The sequence below is a fragment of the Hirundo rustica genome, chromosome 7, assembly GCF_015227805.2.
Source record: "Hirundo rustica isolate bHirRus1 chromosome 7, bHirRus1.pri.v3, whole genome shotgun sequence".
NCBI lineage: Eukaryota > Metazoa > Chordata > Aves > Passeriformes > Hirundinidae > Hirundo > Hirundo rustica.
This window is the reverse complement of record NC_053456.1, coordinates 26,418,821-26,435,458: the sequence shown is the minus strand read 5'-3', so window position 1 is coordinate 26,435,458 and position 16,638 is coordinate 26,418,821. Positions and strand designations below refer to the sequence as shown.

The following is a 16,638-nucleotide window of genomic DNA, read 5'->3' as shown; positions in this document are numbered from 1 at the left end:
ATTTTATGCCTGCACACTTACGTGTGAGTTTATGAGTGAGTTGGTAGGTGGACATAAAACAGGTAAATTTAGAGCTTTTTCTAGTTTTTTTTCTACCTGTATAAGAATTGAAATGATCGCTTTTTAGGCATATATAGTGCTTAAGCCAAACCTGATGAGTAGCCTAGCACATCTGATGCCAAAAGCATGGTATGAATTTCTTCCAGTGCCTTAATGTCTTTGTAATTGTTGTAATGGGTTATGTCTTATTCCCAAAAGTGTTCTTAGCGCGATGCTAGCCTGTGTTATGGTAGAGCCCATGAAATGAGATTGGAAGGCAGGCTTTTCCATTCTTTCTAGGTTGTTCTGGAGTGAAACAGTTACCAGGTAGGTGCAGGTTTTTCTGAGAAGCAGATATGTTCTTGGCAAATGCCGTCAACTTACACCTGTAATGGAGCTGTGTTTTGATTGTTTGGTAGAAATGTGGTCAAGTACTTGACAACTTCATCTATTTTTGCAGTGAACTGGGCTCCTGACAGGCTTTTCCAGGTGTTGAAACCTTTCAGGAAATGGCAGTTTAGAAAGAAAAATAAGAAGTGTGTTCTGTAAGCATCATGCAACTCACAGAACACTTGGATTTCTTTTTTTAAAGATAGATTGGGAACCAGAACTCTTGTCTAAAACAGTGACAGGACAATATTTGCTCTGAGGCCTAACTGGTGTGATTACCTGTGAGTTGTTAGAAAGAATAAGCAAAGAAGACAATGGAAAAAAACAAACCCAACTACAAAACCATAGCTAGGGCTGAAAGCATGAAGTTGATTTGCAATCATATATCCTCATTTTTGTCCTGGTTAAGCATTTTCACTTTGATGAAGCTTATAGAGTTATATTCCTAAATCTAGACTAGTGATTGAGAGTGTCTTAAATTTTGAGTGACCAAACAAGGATGTGTTAAAAGTATCTTCAATAGAGTGTAGAAACGCTTTGATGGTGACCAGTCAGGAACCAGAAAAACCATCTGAAAACCTTGCTCGCATGTATTGGTGACTGCATATATTTTGTGATGTGTTAAAGTGGGTACACCTGTCAGAAAGGAGTCTGTCTCCAGTTTAATCTTGGGGTTTTTGTTTTGCAAAAAAAAGATTTCTACTTGCTTAATGGGACTTGAGGTTTTTGCCTTTCATTTAATAGGATTTCATGGTACGGTCAGGATTTGAGTAAATTAGATTGACAGAAGACTTCTTTATATTCATTTTTTTAAAAGGCTCCTTTTTCCATTCTAATTTCTATAGTATCTGTGTAAGTAAGTGTCCTGTGAAGGTACCAGTTTTAGACTTACAGTTTAATTGTACAGCATCATTAAGACAGCTGAAACCAATACTCAGGGCTGTGACCAGTTCAGGGATTGATTTAAGGGAGTTTTTATTGCATGGAAAATATGTTTAAATAGAATAGTTACAGAAGCCATATCATTCAGTATGTAAGTTTTATTCGGTCTGTGAAATTCATCTAGCAATCATGCAGATTCCAACATAGTTTGCATGTAATTTCCATAGGATTATGAAATGTCTCCTCATGACCTATTCAGATTTGTGTTGAAATATTTATTCCTGGTTTGAAACAAGTTTGTTACTGTAGGGCAGACAGAACATGTTATACAAGTGAAGTCAGCTGTAACACGAATTGATAGCTTTGATGCCAGCCTTTGTACTTGATTGATGTGTATTTATTTTGGCAAGGATGCTGCCTTAGATATGGTCCTTCCTCCCCTCCCATGGTCTCCCCATTGGCTTCCGTAGCCCGCTCCCAGCCCAGCACAGCCGTGGTTGTGCAGCGCAGCTGTTGGGCACTGCTGGGCTGGAACAGCACCTGGGAGTAGGAGGCGAGGGATGCCTGTGCTGGCACTTGTGCTGCAAGAGCTGAACATCAAACGATGTCTGTATTTCATCTGAAATCAAGTGCTTAGATCTGTAGGGTGATTTTGCATAAGTGCAAACTAAGGATTACTATTTATCATTATTGCCTTTTTCATCTTCACGCTATTTTAAAGTAATCAGAATAACCTTTGAAGTTAGGGGAGGTACTGTTTTTCCCATTATATAACTAGCTAACATAAAGCACTAAGGAGCAAAGTAACCTACCTAAGACCAGGCTGTTCTGTGTCAGAGCCAGAAACACAATCTGAGTTTCTCTTCGTTTTATATTTCAAGTTCTGGAAATTTTTTCTTTCCTTTAGGAAAAGAAAATGCATTTACACAAACCTAACGTGCACTTGTGTGCCTTCATTCGAGATGCAGTTTTCTGTTTGAAGAAGGTCACTCCAGCTGGTGCCTTGGAAACAGAAGCTGTGTGTCACAGGAGACTATTGATTTTGCCGGGGTCCTCGGGAGGTTGAAGCCTCTCTCCCCTCTGGGCCTCTCACTGTGTCAGCTCCTGCCCGGCTGAATGCTGGCCCTGCTGCTGCCGCTCCTCCTCACAGGCCCTGTCAGGTTCCCACTGCCTGTTCTGTCCCTAATTTCCTTCGCTTGAGGATGTCCCCAAATGGCTGCAGCTCCTAGAGAGAGAGGTTCTCCCTGCCCAGAAACCATCTGAATCTCCATTTAAGCGAGGACAGTAGGGGGAAATAACCCTTGCTAAGGCCTCTCGGCTGGGAAGGAGACGGCTTTCAGCAGGAACCAGGAGAGGTTCAGCTGCTCTGCCGCCCTTCTCCGCTCACTGGCATGGAACAGGGCGAGCAGCGTCCTCAGTGATGGCCTGTGCTGGATGGGACCAGGTGAGGAACACGAGTGAGACTGAGACCCTGATGCAGAGTGAATGAGGCTGCCAATGGTCCCGAGGAGGGGAAGGGGAGGTGCTGCCCGCTGCATTCCTCAGGCACCCTGGAGCGAAATAGGAGGGGGAATTCTGTCTGGTTCCAACTTTCCACTTCATTGCTCAGTTCCTCCTAATAACCATTTCATCTGGGAAATACCTGCTAAGACCAACCAGTACGATATTAGAGCATAGAGAAATGCAATGATTATTTTCATATTAAAATTACATAAGACTTCTAAAGTATTTTTGAAGTCCTAGAAAAAGCATTTGTTAAAGTTAGAAATTACATGGCCTTGTAGAGAAGATGACTGGGGAAAATAAGAGAGTAGATAGGATTAATGGGAAAATGAGACATGTACATTCATGTTACTCTCTCCTTCTAAACCCTGATAGCAAGAGCTAGAGCAGATGTGTGTACCTTTGGAATACTGCAGGCATTGTCTGAATTTATGTTAGCCAGACAGATACAATCTTTTACTAACTGTGGATGTTTCTAAAATATAAGGCAGGTTTAACTCACGAAGCTGTGGTATAGGCCTACAATTTTAAAATCATGAAGCCTGTTATGTACCGGAATGTACGCAATACAGAGTTGTACTAGAAGTATAGAAATAGGTTCTTGAATTAAAGAGAGTAGGAAAAGTTAAGTTTTAGTACTAGAATACTTGCTACACTTGAGGATTACACTTGAGGATTACAATATTAAGCTGATTTAGGGTATTACATCTGAAATACTAGGACATAAACCAAACGTGTAATGAAAGGTTTTGTCAGAACTCATTCTTACCCTGTTTGTATTGATCTTGGACTTCTACTTGAAACAGGTTGGCTGTTGCCCAACCGGTCGCCCAAAATTGTGCTATAATTCAGCTTTCATTGCATGCTTAGAGGAATGTTTTGGAATAAACACCCAGTACAATCATGACATTTAAATCAGTTCATTCTTCATTGCCTGTTGCTAAGGTTGACAAGAGAAAAAAAGCTCTTCCTGAAAGCTGGTGAGAGGTGTGCAGCTCTGCTGGCAGGACACGAGTGCTCGGTGTTCCTGCCCACGCGGGAGCAGCGCCGCATCTCTGTGCCGTGGCTGTGAGCAGAGGCACTGCCGCTCCTTCAGGTGTGCCCGGCAGGAACCTGCTGGGACAGGCCCAGGCATCCCAACTTGCGCTTGGCTCGCCTTGCCACCGAGGAGAGGCTGGCGAGGGGGGGCTGGCTTTCTCTAGGAGCAAGGGGAGCGTGACTGACTGGTAGCCAGCATTCCTGGGCTCCAGCACTCTTGAAGACGTGAAAAGTGCAGCACATGGCATCAGAGCTGCCTTTTCTGAAGGATCTGAGGGTTTGGTTGTTAGCTCACCCGTATGAAAACAGGCATTTCAGTGTTTTGATGTAATTTTTTGGGCTCTATTTTTAGTGCCTGGGAACATTGCAGACGTGGAATATGTAGCTATTGAGCCTGTTGGAATTAAAATGACTTCAAATATCTTTAAAGAGGCTTTCTGAAGCACTCTTTTTTTTTTTTTTTTCCATTGCATTACATGTAGTTTTTGATCCAATGCATTACAGAGGCTGGAAGTGTGCCATTATCTTAAAGCTAGTGTTATCGTTTGGTTTGATAAGCAGGAAGTCTTGTTGGTCCAAGACGAATATAAGGGGATAATGTAAATATTGGGGGTTTTATTAAAAAACATTTTTCTGACTTTTATTTCAATATGGAAGCTGTCCCCAATATGTTGTTAAGTGCTCAAATTAGCTTTCCATTTAGCTTGAAGGTTAGGCTGACGTGTACTCAAAAACAGTTTGACAATAGAAGCAAGATACTTCTTCTACTTTACTGCTTCTTTATTTCTCTAGGAATCAAATATATAGGGAACTTCAGAAAAAATAACCTAATTTTATTTCTGTTCGGATTGCTATTTATTTTACATACATCATTATTAGAAGGTTCTATTCAGTAGTGTTAGAAATTATGCTGAAGATGTCTGAACTCCCAGGAGAAAAGGCAGGAAGAGAAGTTTTGTTGGGTTTTTATGAACTCATTAATTTCTTCTGCACACATGTGGCAAGCTGCTAATTCACCTCTCTGTATCTAGTCATCAAAGAAAGAGCAGTTAGGGATTTCATAACCCTCACTCCTGCCAAAGACATTACCACTCATGAGTTTCATGTATCACTGCAACCTTCAGCATTCAAAATGAACAAAAAGGACCAATTTGAATGCTCCAGCCTGGCTCCAGATTGGGTGTTTGGTGGCAAGGCAGTACACGAGAGAAGGGCAGAGGAGGGCAGTTCTGTTGAAGGGATTGTATCTCTGGGACTGCAGGGGAGTCCTCCTTTTGGAGACAAAGCTCAAATTCAAATTGCATTTTCCAGCAGCGGATTTTTGAAGAGAGATCTGCCCACAGCAACTCTGCCGTCACAGATGGCTGACTTCTAGCTGTTGCAGGATTCCTCTAGAGCACATTATGGGAAATAAATTTTATAGCCCAAGCTATATGATGTTTTGAGGCATTCATTGAGGAGGCAGATGGGATCTGTGATGCATGAGTGCCAGGTTTTGATGTTACTGCAAGTCTCATGAGAGACTGGTACTTTCTGAAAGTCCAGGTTCCACACAGTGATGCGATAAGTGAAAAGTGCGTTAACATTTTAGCTCTCCTGATGCGGAGAAAAATATGAAAAGACGTGCTGTAAAGGACGCCTTATGGCAATAAGTATATAAAATTTTATATAAAAAGTTAAAATCAGTCAAATATGATGCCGAGTGCAAAGTGAAAACATATTGGTGACTGTTAAATCTTTTCTTCAAACACTGGAATGATTGGAAGCAAGTGGAAATGATCTGTTTCATCTAAGCCAATAGATTGGAAACCAGAGACTTGCTGTTAAGTCCAGGGAAAACATCCATTTTCAGTTATGAAAGAAAACTGCCTTAGGGTTACGGATTGGCAGGATTATTCTGTTAAAGAATGTTTCACCATCTCCCACAGAAAATACAGTTCCCATTGTGTTTTCCATCTGCGTGTGCACCGTGCTCGGTCCTCTTCCATAGAAGTTATCTTGCTAACTTCATTGTGCCTTCAAGTACCCCCCAAAATTTCATGTCAAACAGTGGTTCCTTACCTTAACTTTGGTTTAAGTATTGAAGATGGTCATGTTAAGAACATTTTGTAGTCCTACTACAAAATTTGGACACGGATCTTAACTTTATTCATAATTTGTCAAATGTTTGCAGAAAGACACAACCTTACTTCTTATACATGCATTCATAAAATAGAATTGGGGTAATAGTTGCTTTAAAACATGCACCTATAAAAGCTTAGGTCAGTAGCAAAAGTTGTTAGGAAATGCTATTTTTTCCTTTCATCATCCTCAGCTATACATAGATTGAATAGAAAATTGGGAACAGCTCCTGATGGAGTTCATTGTAGATGTCTGTAGACCATAACTTAAAGGTATTGGAACCTTGTAGCTCCAACTTGACTAAAAATATAGGTTTAAATGCTTTTAATTAAATCTGTGGAGATGGGATTCTTGTTTTCATTATATGAGAATCTGACCTATGTCCGTGGTATCTAAAAGGCTACTAACATATTTTTTTGTTAAAATACTCTACTTATTTTTTTCCTTACATGTTTTGTTCCCTGCACTGAATAAATTTAGGATTTAGATAAAACAGTTTGGCTTGTTTTGGCACAGTGTTTATATCAGAGGTTTCTTGTCATTTGTTCTGATTTGATGAAGATGTACTGTCTTGCTGCAGGACTGGATCAGGAATGAAGCAGTGGTCACTTGGTCGGAAAGAATTGTTGATTACTGTCCAGAAAGGAGGAGAGGAAAAAACACCTTATGAGGTGTTTTGGTTTGGTTGGCATGTGCTGCTAGAATGCAGTGAGGGGTGCGTATTTTACTAGTTGTGGAGAATTCCAAGGACATGTTTGATACAAGCCTTGTGTAGACAAAACAAATAAACAAATTATGATTGAGGTCTGTGGGCCCTTGGAATAGATGGCTAATTGTATGTTTTTTCAAAGGACCAACATCTTATTACTGTCATGAAAATTGTGCAGGGCTACTGTGAAAAGAAACGTGACTTTAGAAGCAGGTTGAATTGAATAGGCTTGAAAGGCCACTTTCTGATGTGCAGAGCATATTTGGAGTTATCTGCAGCTGAACTCCACATTGCCCCACACTGCAGCCCTCCATCTCACACTGCATCGGTGGCAGAACCTAAAGCTTTCCCTCTTCCTTCTGATCTCAGCCTCGGTATCACTGAGATTCCTTAATGGAAGAGCAGCTTCTGCACCAGATTGACTATGAACATATTGAATCTATCACATCAAAGAAATAGTTGTAGGATGGCGTGAAGACTCTGCTTCTTTTTAAAGTGATCTGTATGGGCAGATCTTTTGAATCCCTGTGTAATTTTACTGACTTTGATCAGAGTCCATACAGCTGTAGTTGTTTTGAGGAGTCAGATGTTAGTGTTGTGCCGTGAAGGTTAAAGGATGGTGTTTTCCTTATTTGTTCAAGACTAATGTTGCTACTTGTGTGTGATATGGCAAATTAAATAAATGGTAATATTTTACCGACCGCCTTTAAGATCATTTGGCTTCTGATACATAGCTACCAGAAATTCTGTGGGAATATAGATAATTAGTTTTAAAACTGATTTTGATTATATAGAATAATTGTATGTTTGTCTAAAATGTTTTTATACAATGCTTCTCTAAACTTAAACACACACATATATTTTCTAGAATTATTTACTACTGTGTGGCAGATACACAGCTGTGAGTCATTTACATGAAGAGCAGGCAGATTTCTGAAAATTGAATGAAAAGCTTTAACAGCAATATAGAGATCTGGTGGAAATTTATGTGCAAATGTCCTTTATTATATGTTCACCACCATGTAAATACGTAGCATTGAAACAACATTCCAAAGCCCAAGGTTTCATATTCAAATATTAGAAGGAAACAATGTCACTGCTTGCACGGTTTCAAGGCCCTATCCTTTTGTGTGTTTGCGTCGGGATACAGCCTTTAATCACACAAGCAAATTTTCCCCCTTGGGATTCTTAGTTTTTCAAGTTGGTTAACACTTAGTGCCTTTTCTCACGCTGTCTTAAGATGTCTCATCATAATGGTGACCTCTCTGGTGTCCCAGGGAGCTCTCTGGCCATTGGTGCAGGGAGAGAGAGAAGTTTCCTGGACAGCTTTCAGCTGCCACGGGCAGGAGGCTATCCTTCCTTCTCCTCATTTCCCGTTCTGTTTGCTTCATACCCTCTCATTTCAGTAATAGTATAGGGGAGGCAGCGTGTTGGATGGTGAAGGAGGAAATAGGAGAACTCTGCCTGGCTTCCTCACAGTTCATCATCCAGGCTGGAATATTTTACCTCCAAGAGCACAGACGAGGGTGCTTGAGCTGACGCTGTGATGTTGGCAGTGGTGGGTGAGTTGGTGCTTTATCCGGAGCAGCCTCCTTGTCTGCAGGCCTCACAGTATTTGCTGAAGGAGAAAAAAAGATAGAAGAGTGGTGCATCTCATTTCTGGCTCCCAGGAAGGAGTTCCATACATTTACAGACTCATTTGTCATTGGCTGTCGTTACCTGGCTTTGTCTCAGTTTTCTCTGATTTCTCACAACATTCTTTGGTCATAGGATAAATACTAATTTTGAAGTATGGAAACAGGAAGCCTACAAAAGAGGCTTTAATTTTTGAAAGTTAAACTAGAGAGAAATAAAATGTTTTTTCAAGCATAGCCACAGATTGGAATACTTTTGCATTAATTAATACTACAAGCTTGCGTTTATAGTGGAAAAAATACTTTGAAGAAAAAACTTTCTTCTTCCTGATGTCATTAGTGCTGGCAGTATTCTTCATTCTATGTCATGCCTGAGGAAGGTTAGGAAAGCAGCAGCTTGACAACTTCCATGTATGTGGCAGTATGGAAGCTTAATCCAAAAACCTTAATTCATCAAAGATATTGTATAAGTGCTTGGAAACTGTTACAGCACTAATGCCTGAGAAAAGGGAGAGAAATGCTTAATGTGGTAGAAGTGCCTGCAGGGAGTGTCCCAAGTGCAGGGCTGGGTTCAGCCAGATGACTCACTTCTAGCTGAATACTAGAAGCATTCCCTTTCACGGTTTGCTCTGAAATACATTCCCAATTATTTGTGTGTACCTTCTCCATACACAGGAGCTGTTGTACTCGGGTTTTTGGAACCTGAAAACAAGCCCTTTATTGATGATGAGGTCAGGACGCTTCTGGGAATGGTGACTTGCTGGTTACCAGCTGCTCCTCAGAAAGAGGCTGTCCTTCTGTTTTAATGAGTTGTGCTTTGTTTCTTTTTCTTTCCTATATATATATATATATATATATGTACACACACATACATTTACACAGTTTGCTGTGATATTTCTTTGTGATGGGATTGGTAGACTTGAGTAAACTGCTGACTGCTATCAGAATTTCTGGCAAAATGTTTTAAGACAGAAGTGTGTACATGTAGGGTGTCTTCCACATGGCACCCTTGCACTGCTGCTTGTAGAGTCAGTAGGCCCGTGAGCACTGCTCCCCTTCCCATTCAAGTGGGATAAGAATTTGGCTTTTAAGGTTTTTTGCGCCTTACAGCAGTTTCTGTTGGTTTTAATTGTTTGTGTTGTGGCACATTGTTGTAGATCAGGAAGCCTAAGTTGATGTTGAAAATGAAAGCTTCACAAATAGCAGTGAAACAAGTACCTTCACCAGCCCTCCTTTCAGTTACAGTGACATAAATCGGAGGAAGCGCTGACAAGATCTGCTGCGTACAGCTGTATGTAGAATTTAGCTCAGCAGCCAACTCCTTAATCATTGGCTTTTCTAGAGTCTGCAGCTAATTCTGCTCTTTATGGTATTGGCTTTTTTATGCAATACGTTGGTTTGGGAATAATACTGAGGTACCAGCACTCCCAGGGTGAGATTTGAAAACAGTGTTTCTAAGTCAATTGGTATTTGTCACTAAGTATCTAAATATTACAATGATTCCAAAAATCCAGATGAGATTGTTGAGTGGTTGTTAGGCACGTTTAAAGTCTGTTTCTACCATGACATGATGAAAAAATACTGAAGCTGCGGCGCATGTGTCTGGTCCTTGCAACTAAACTTGAAAAGCAGAGTCCACTGATTTGAGGGAGAGGTTGTCAACAGCTGAAGACCAACCGAGTCTTAGTTCAGAAAAATGTAATATCAGTTCATAGCTTTCATAATGAATGTCCTAATCATGATGAGTCATGGTTGTTTTGGCCCAGACTGTGAGTTCATGGAAGAAAGCATGAGAAGAAACTTCTATACATGTGCATTTTACATCCTTATTTTAAAAGTGCCTTCCTTAAGTGTTAGTAATTACTTTTATTGACCTACAGTGATGTGTCTTTTGGTGAATTAGTTAAAACACACCTCCAAGTAATACCAAGAGAACTATGACTCCTGTACATAGGTATATAAAATCTTACATTAATTATGTACAAGTAGATAGAAGCAAATGTGAACCTCTGCATATACCTTGAGAGGTCCTATATGGTTCTTAGCTGGGCATTAAAAGGTCAGTATTGTTGCTAGAGGACACAAAGAGGAAATGATACTCACACACTCTTGACTCCAAGAAGAAGAAACCAACTTTATTATCACAACCTCGCTTATATAGATTCTGGACAATGACCAGGGATTGGAGAAAAAGGTTACCACCTCTCCATCCCACTGGCCAGACTAGAAGTCAATCAGCTGACCCTCATCAGGAAGGAATGTGCAAAACGACTCTTGTTTATGTTACAAGTGTGGAGAAAACTCCACTATAGAATATAAACATTCAGAAAACTAACAAATGTGGCAACAGAGTATGGTATAAAAGACTAAAGATGAAATATATCCAGAGAATGATTAATAAAACTAGTGAGTTCATAAGAGTTCTGTTAAGTTTTGGAAGGTTTTAAAACTGGGTTGGTAAGTGACATATCCTTTTTGTTCTATATAAAGAGAGATTGATAATCTGACAACATCCAGAGTTATTGTTTTACAGAGCAGATAGAGGGTTGATAGAAATAACACTTTTGGGGGGTGAGGGAGGGATAGGAGCTGTCTGGGCCTTTTGTCATTGCGAGGTTTTTGTGCTTTCCTTTCAGTGTAGATTTACAAGCAAAAGGTAGTAAAGTTGTCCTTGCTGGGAAATGGCTGGCTGTCACAGCCTTTTACTCACTCGTGCTGTTTTGAGCTGCATGTTATCACTCCATTGAGATGTTCACTTACTCTTACTAAGCAATTTTATTTATTCCTAAATTTATAAATATTGCTCATCACCCTGACAGTAGTAACTTGCACCATAGGACTGATTTGGCTGTTGGAATGTTGACAGTGTCATTTTTAAATATTTATAAGAATTGAAAATCCGTTCAAGATAAGCCAGTCTAAAATTCTTATGAAATTACTCTGCTTAAAAAAAACTAAAAAACCAATTCTTTCCTCTTGAAGGCCAGGGAGGTCTGTGAGGTTACCTGGTGGCTGCACAGCTGCCCTCTTGAAGGCCAGGGAGGTCTGTGAGGTTACCTGGTGGCTGCACAGCTGCCCACTAAACAGAAAAAGCCCCTAGAGGGGGTGGTCCATTAAGGAAGGAGAGAGAAGTGATCCTTTTGCTCTGCATGTTTTTCAGCCACTGATGGGAGCAAAATGTTATCTCGAGATTTTCTGGTATCTCTTCAGCCTGCAGAATGACACCATTCACAGGCTTTGAAGGGGAGTGTGCCAAGGCAGCCAGAGCTGCAGAGGAGCGTGTTTGCTCAGGATGCCCTTAAACAGCAAAATCCCATTCCAGGGTAGAGGAGGGTCCTCCTGATGGAGGCATGTCGTTAAACCTTTGATGATACAGAAAACAAAAGAAGAACAATTCAACTGGGGCATCACATATCATTTGGCAAACCGTGGTGGGAATGATTGCTGGTTATTTGGCGATGGGAAGGTAGCAAATGGCTGCTCTCTAGTTGTGCAGGCAAGGGAAATACAGCTGGGATTATAACCAAAGGGTCAGTCTCTCTAAACCTGCTACTCCTTAGTACGTGCTAGGCACCATCTTGAGCTAATGCAAAACCCGCCACATTTAATATATATTTTAAAAGATAACCCAATAAAATGTAAATTCCATTCATAAAAATTTGAAAGTCAAAATTACCGTGTCCCTGCCAGCAGTTACTCATTTACTTACACTTGTGTCATGTTTCATATAGCTTTGTATGATGTAACAGTTTCCTTTATGATTTTGTGGGCTTCAATATATATATGTATATCTATATTTTAAATTTGTAATTTAGAAGACAATTGTAATGCGTGTGTTTTGATCTCCTCACTATGGAAGTCACAGCTCATATTCCACATTAGTGTTCTATGCCAATAACTTCATACTGAAAGGTATTTTACCGAAACCATTAGTGATGGTATTTCTTTTGACAGAACAAATTTAAATTTGATGGCGTTGTGATTATCACAAGCTCTCTTTTATTTAAAGGGTGTATCAGATATGAGCTATGGGTTGGTTTTGATAGGTGATTTTTCACATACTTCTGTCACAGCTGAAATTCTCTCTGGCATTCTGTTTTACCAGCTTTTCATTATTTCCCCTTACCATTATGGTTATGTGAAAATGGCACATGTTGTTGTCTTTTAAATTTGCTTTTCCTTCTTATCTGGTCCTCTTGTGTCTCCATACTGGGAATTTGTAGTGGAGAATCATGTTGAATTTCTTTTAAATGCAATTCAAGAAAAGTGAATATGTCAGTTTATTCAGCTAGTATAGACTGGGATAAATTGTATTTCAGTCTCACCTAAAAGTTTATCCAGTGTTTAAGTCTTGTGTGCATTTTATGTTTTGTGGTTTTACTGTAGTTAGGTCTCATTACAGTCTTTTAAGGAGTACTTTTTGCCGTATATAAGACATGTTTAAACATAGTTCCCAAACTTGGTTTTGAAGCCAAAGTAAATGAGGTCTTGTAGCGCCACATTCCAGTGATTCTGACATCAGAAGAGTATCTGCACTAATAATTTTTTGTATTAAAGTGGCTGGATTTTTATATGCCTGCAAGAGGCAAGACTGGAGTCTGACATGGGGAAGTGTTTCAAGGCGTTAACAAATGTTTTCGTGAAATCTTTTTTCTTCTCTGGGGAAGTTAAAAACCCAACTAAAAAAAACTGATAAAACCGGATAACCGAGAAAAACAAGATACTAATTTTGACAAAAAGTCAAATGCTATTTTACAAGAGATGCAATAAATTTCATTTAATTTTGTTTAGTGTTTTATTTTTGTTTCAGGTTTCCTGCTTCAGTCTGTAGAGATACTTCTGTCTTTTTTTGTATTAATAAGTAAGAATCATGCCAGAAATTGTCTGAGCACTGACACAAAACAAATCAAAACTCCAGAATATTTTGAATTATTTGCTTAAGTGGACTTATGTATATTTTAGGAATTTGGGTGTGAAACATTCAATTTTCATTATATTTGCAGTCCTCTTTGCAAGCTCGTGAGATTTTTGTCCTGGGAAAAACAACAAAAGAACCTTGTAAAGGTGACAAACCTGATTCATACCAGGAAACTGGATTAAGGCACAGATAACAGATGAGCACTGCATCAACTTGGCCTTGTGTGGCTGTGCTGACCGTTGCCAGATAGAAAGAAGAATCGTTTGGTGCTGTCAGTGCCTCTCGCTACAGGCGAGGGGAGACTGGGAAAAGCTGCCGATGAACGTGTGCCCAGCTGCTTTTGAGCTGATCGGCTCTTTTACCATCCCTAGATTTTGAGAGGAAAAGGAGTTTAGTGGGATGTTTTACAGTCCAGAGTATACTTTTCTTCTCATTGTTGTAATAACAATTACATGTTTTATAGCGTTGATTCTTCCATATTCACAATTTAAGAGTCCGTATCTTGTTTGCTTTCAGATTCTTCTCATTCTTTTCATCGAGATGAGACCATCGTTATTGCCCTGGCATCTGTGTCTGTTCTGGCTGTTCTGATAGCTGCTCTGTTCTTTGGATACAGGATGCTTGCAGGTAGGGATTATTAATCTTTTTGGCTTTGATTTTTCAATTGTTCAGTTGGCTGTTGCTTAAAGTTATACTTAGGTCTTCTATTCTCCCCAGTCCCCGTTATATGCTTGTACATAATGCCTCTCCCCTTTCTCCTCTCTGACATTTTATGGTGATATTCCTTTCATAACAGTTTGGAGAGAGTTATGACCTCTCTAAGCTGGCATTTTGGGACCCATTTTTCTTCCACAAATCCTCTGCTCAGCACAGCTTAAGTGAGGTGGTGAACATGCTTTGTAGTTATTGCCAGTGACTTTGAAGTATCGAAATAGTTGGGTAGCCAGTATCTGTAGTTTGTAGCTTATCAGCACCTTCTCTGTTCATTGTGCTGACTTTGAGAAGATTTTACAGGACTCGTTTTTACTTGTTGCATCCTTGCCTAAAATACGTAATTCTGCCAGGTCCCAGGTAAGTGGCATTTTTTTCACTTGGAGCATGTCCAGAAAGGAAACTGTCTGATTTCCTCCTCACCCTCTTCTCCAGGAGACCGTAAACAGGGTTTGCACAGTATGAACATGATGGAGGCAGCAGCATCAGAGCCCTCATTGGATCTGGATAATCTAAAGTTGTTAGAGGTAAATACTCAATTCAGTTATTAATCTTCATTTTTATTCAATATAATGCTTGTGGTCATATTCCAGGCATAGTTACAGAAATTAATGTATCAATGCTCCTGTAGTGTTTTCTACTAAATCACAGTTTCAAGAAGAAATTAAAATTAAAAAGGGGTTAGTGCAGGTACATTTTGTCTAATTCCATTAGTAATATTGTTGGTATTAGCTAGAACATGTTTTACCTTGAGAACAGGAAAAGAAACACTGGGAGCTAGTGGGGGAAATTAGAATGTGCTGTATTTCAGCATTGCATCAAAAGATCCATCTTTTTTGCTTGACACTGCTTGCTTTTAGTACAGTGTCCGACTGTAGGAATTTGAAGTTCTTTAGTAACACTCAAGTTACCAAAGTAGTAACACTTTAGTAGCAAAAGATAATGTACTGCAGCTAGGGCAGTATATTTCACTAGTGGTGCATTTATGTGTAGTCATTCTTCAATGTGGGGCACTATCTACCTGCGTGGCAACTTAGAGGCCAACCAGAACTTTGTGCTCAGCTTGGTGTTAGGTGTATCATCACAAAACTGCAAAATGTTATGCTTCCAGTTGGTATGCACAATGGAACATACGGAATTTTTAAAACCTTTTAGCCAGGAAAAAAAATCAGTAGAACGACTGAGATGCAGAGAGGTGCTTTTCTTCTTTTTCCCAGTAGAAACCCCACCCAGAGATGCAGACTGCAGACATGCAGTGTGAGTTGCTCTACTGGTGACAGCAGACTGATGGGCAAAGAACCTCAGGTGTCTTCTGCCACCAAAAAAGTTCTTGAGACAGAGTTTACGAGAGGCTACCAGTGTGTGTTATAGAAGTGCAAAGCCCCAGATGAAAGCACTTGTGCTGATAATGCAATCTTGGAGAAGGCAGTGACTTTCTCCAGGTCTGAAAGCTGGCAGGGAGATCTGCTATGGCGTCCTCTGTCCTGCTTCTTGTATCCTAAGGAGCTGACCCCTTACACTCAGCTGCAGGGTGTTGCAGGACAAATGCTTTAACCTGTGCTTGCCTTTTGACGTCTCTGTGGGTAGATTACATTCCAGGTTTGTACCTTGAACTGACTTGCTGCTGCTTTGCAACCCAGTGATATAAAAGGATTGAGAGCCAGAAAGTCTCTCCATTAAATGATACTTTATCTTTTAAAATTTTCCTGTAAGACAGTTTTATCATCTTTAGAAACATTGCTTTAGTTATCCCAAATATATATTTTTGATCTTTAGAAATTTGGGCTCTTGCTGAAGGTGATCCTGCATTTTGTTATAGAGATCACATTTTTCTTCTGCAGTTACCATGGAGATGTGAAAGGCCATTCTTGAAGACTGTCTAACATAGTGGGGGCTAGATAAAGATTCACAGGTGGTCAGGAATTAATTACTTCCTTCTGTTAAAATCTGTTTACCTCTTTTGGCATCTGTTTTGCGCTACAAATGCATATTTTGTGATTACTAACCTCAAAGGTACAGCTTATAAAATGTGCTAAACCTAAAATGTTTCACTTAATGTCTGTGATTTCTGGAGCGAAATGGAATTGATCACATAAAAGCTATAAATCTTTAGTGAACAAAAGTTAGTAAGAGAATTAGCAGCACAAAACACACCTGTTTTATTGATTCTGGATATAAAAGTACTGAATAGATTATTTATGGTATATTTTCTGGATATTCAGACTATAAATTGATTAAGTAAGACCTATGTTGGCTTGTGCTGAGGTTTCCAGCTCCAAAATAGCTTCTATGAAAGCTATTTCTAATTCTGGTTTTCATTACAAAATACTCGCTATCTTCACTGTTCTTAGTGTAAAAGTCAGGATAAAAGTTGGCATACGATTCTCATAGAGTGAAAACTCGGGTTTTGTCTTCATCTATTATTTTGTGGACTAATTATTTATATTTTTTGCAGTTGATTGGCCGGGGAAGATATGGAGCAGTGTATAAAGGATCCCTAGATGAACGTCCAGTTGCTGTGAAAGTATTTTCTTTTGCTAATCGTCAGAACTTTGTCAATGAGAGGAACATTTACAGGATTCCACTGATGGAACACGATAACATCGCCCGCTTCATTGTGGGGGATGAGAGGTTCACTGCAGATGGCCGGATGGAATATTTATTGGTGATGGAATATTACCCCAATGTAAGTG

The 16,638-nt window shown here is 39.7% G+C and overlaps 1 protein-coding gene across 1 annotated transcript in view; it reads left to right on the top strand.

Annotated features, from left to right (window-relative positions):
* Positions 1–16,638, top strand: part of BMPR2 (bone morphogenetic protein receptor type 2) — a 105,932-nt gene that overhangs the window by 66,405 nt on the left and 22,889 nt on the right. Inside the window, exons 4-6 of the mRNA XM_040070003.2 lie at positions 13,751–13,861; positions 14,381–14,472; positions 16,401–16,631. Coding sequence (XP_039925937.1) covers positions 13,751–13,861; positions 14,381–14,472; positions 16,401–16,631 — 434 coding nt within the window. The remainder of the gene's footprint in view (positions 1–13,750; positions 13,862–14,380; positions 14,473–16,400; positions 16,632–16,638) is intronic.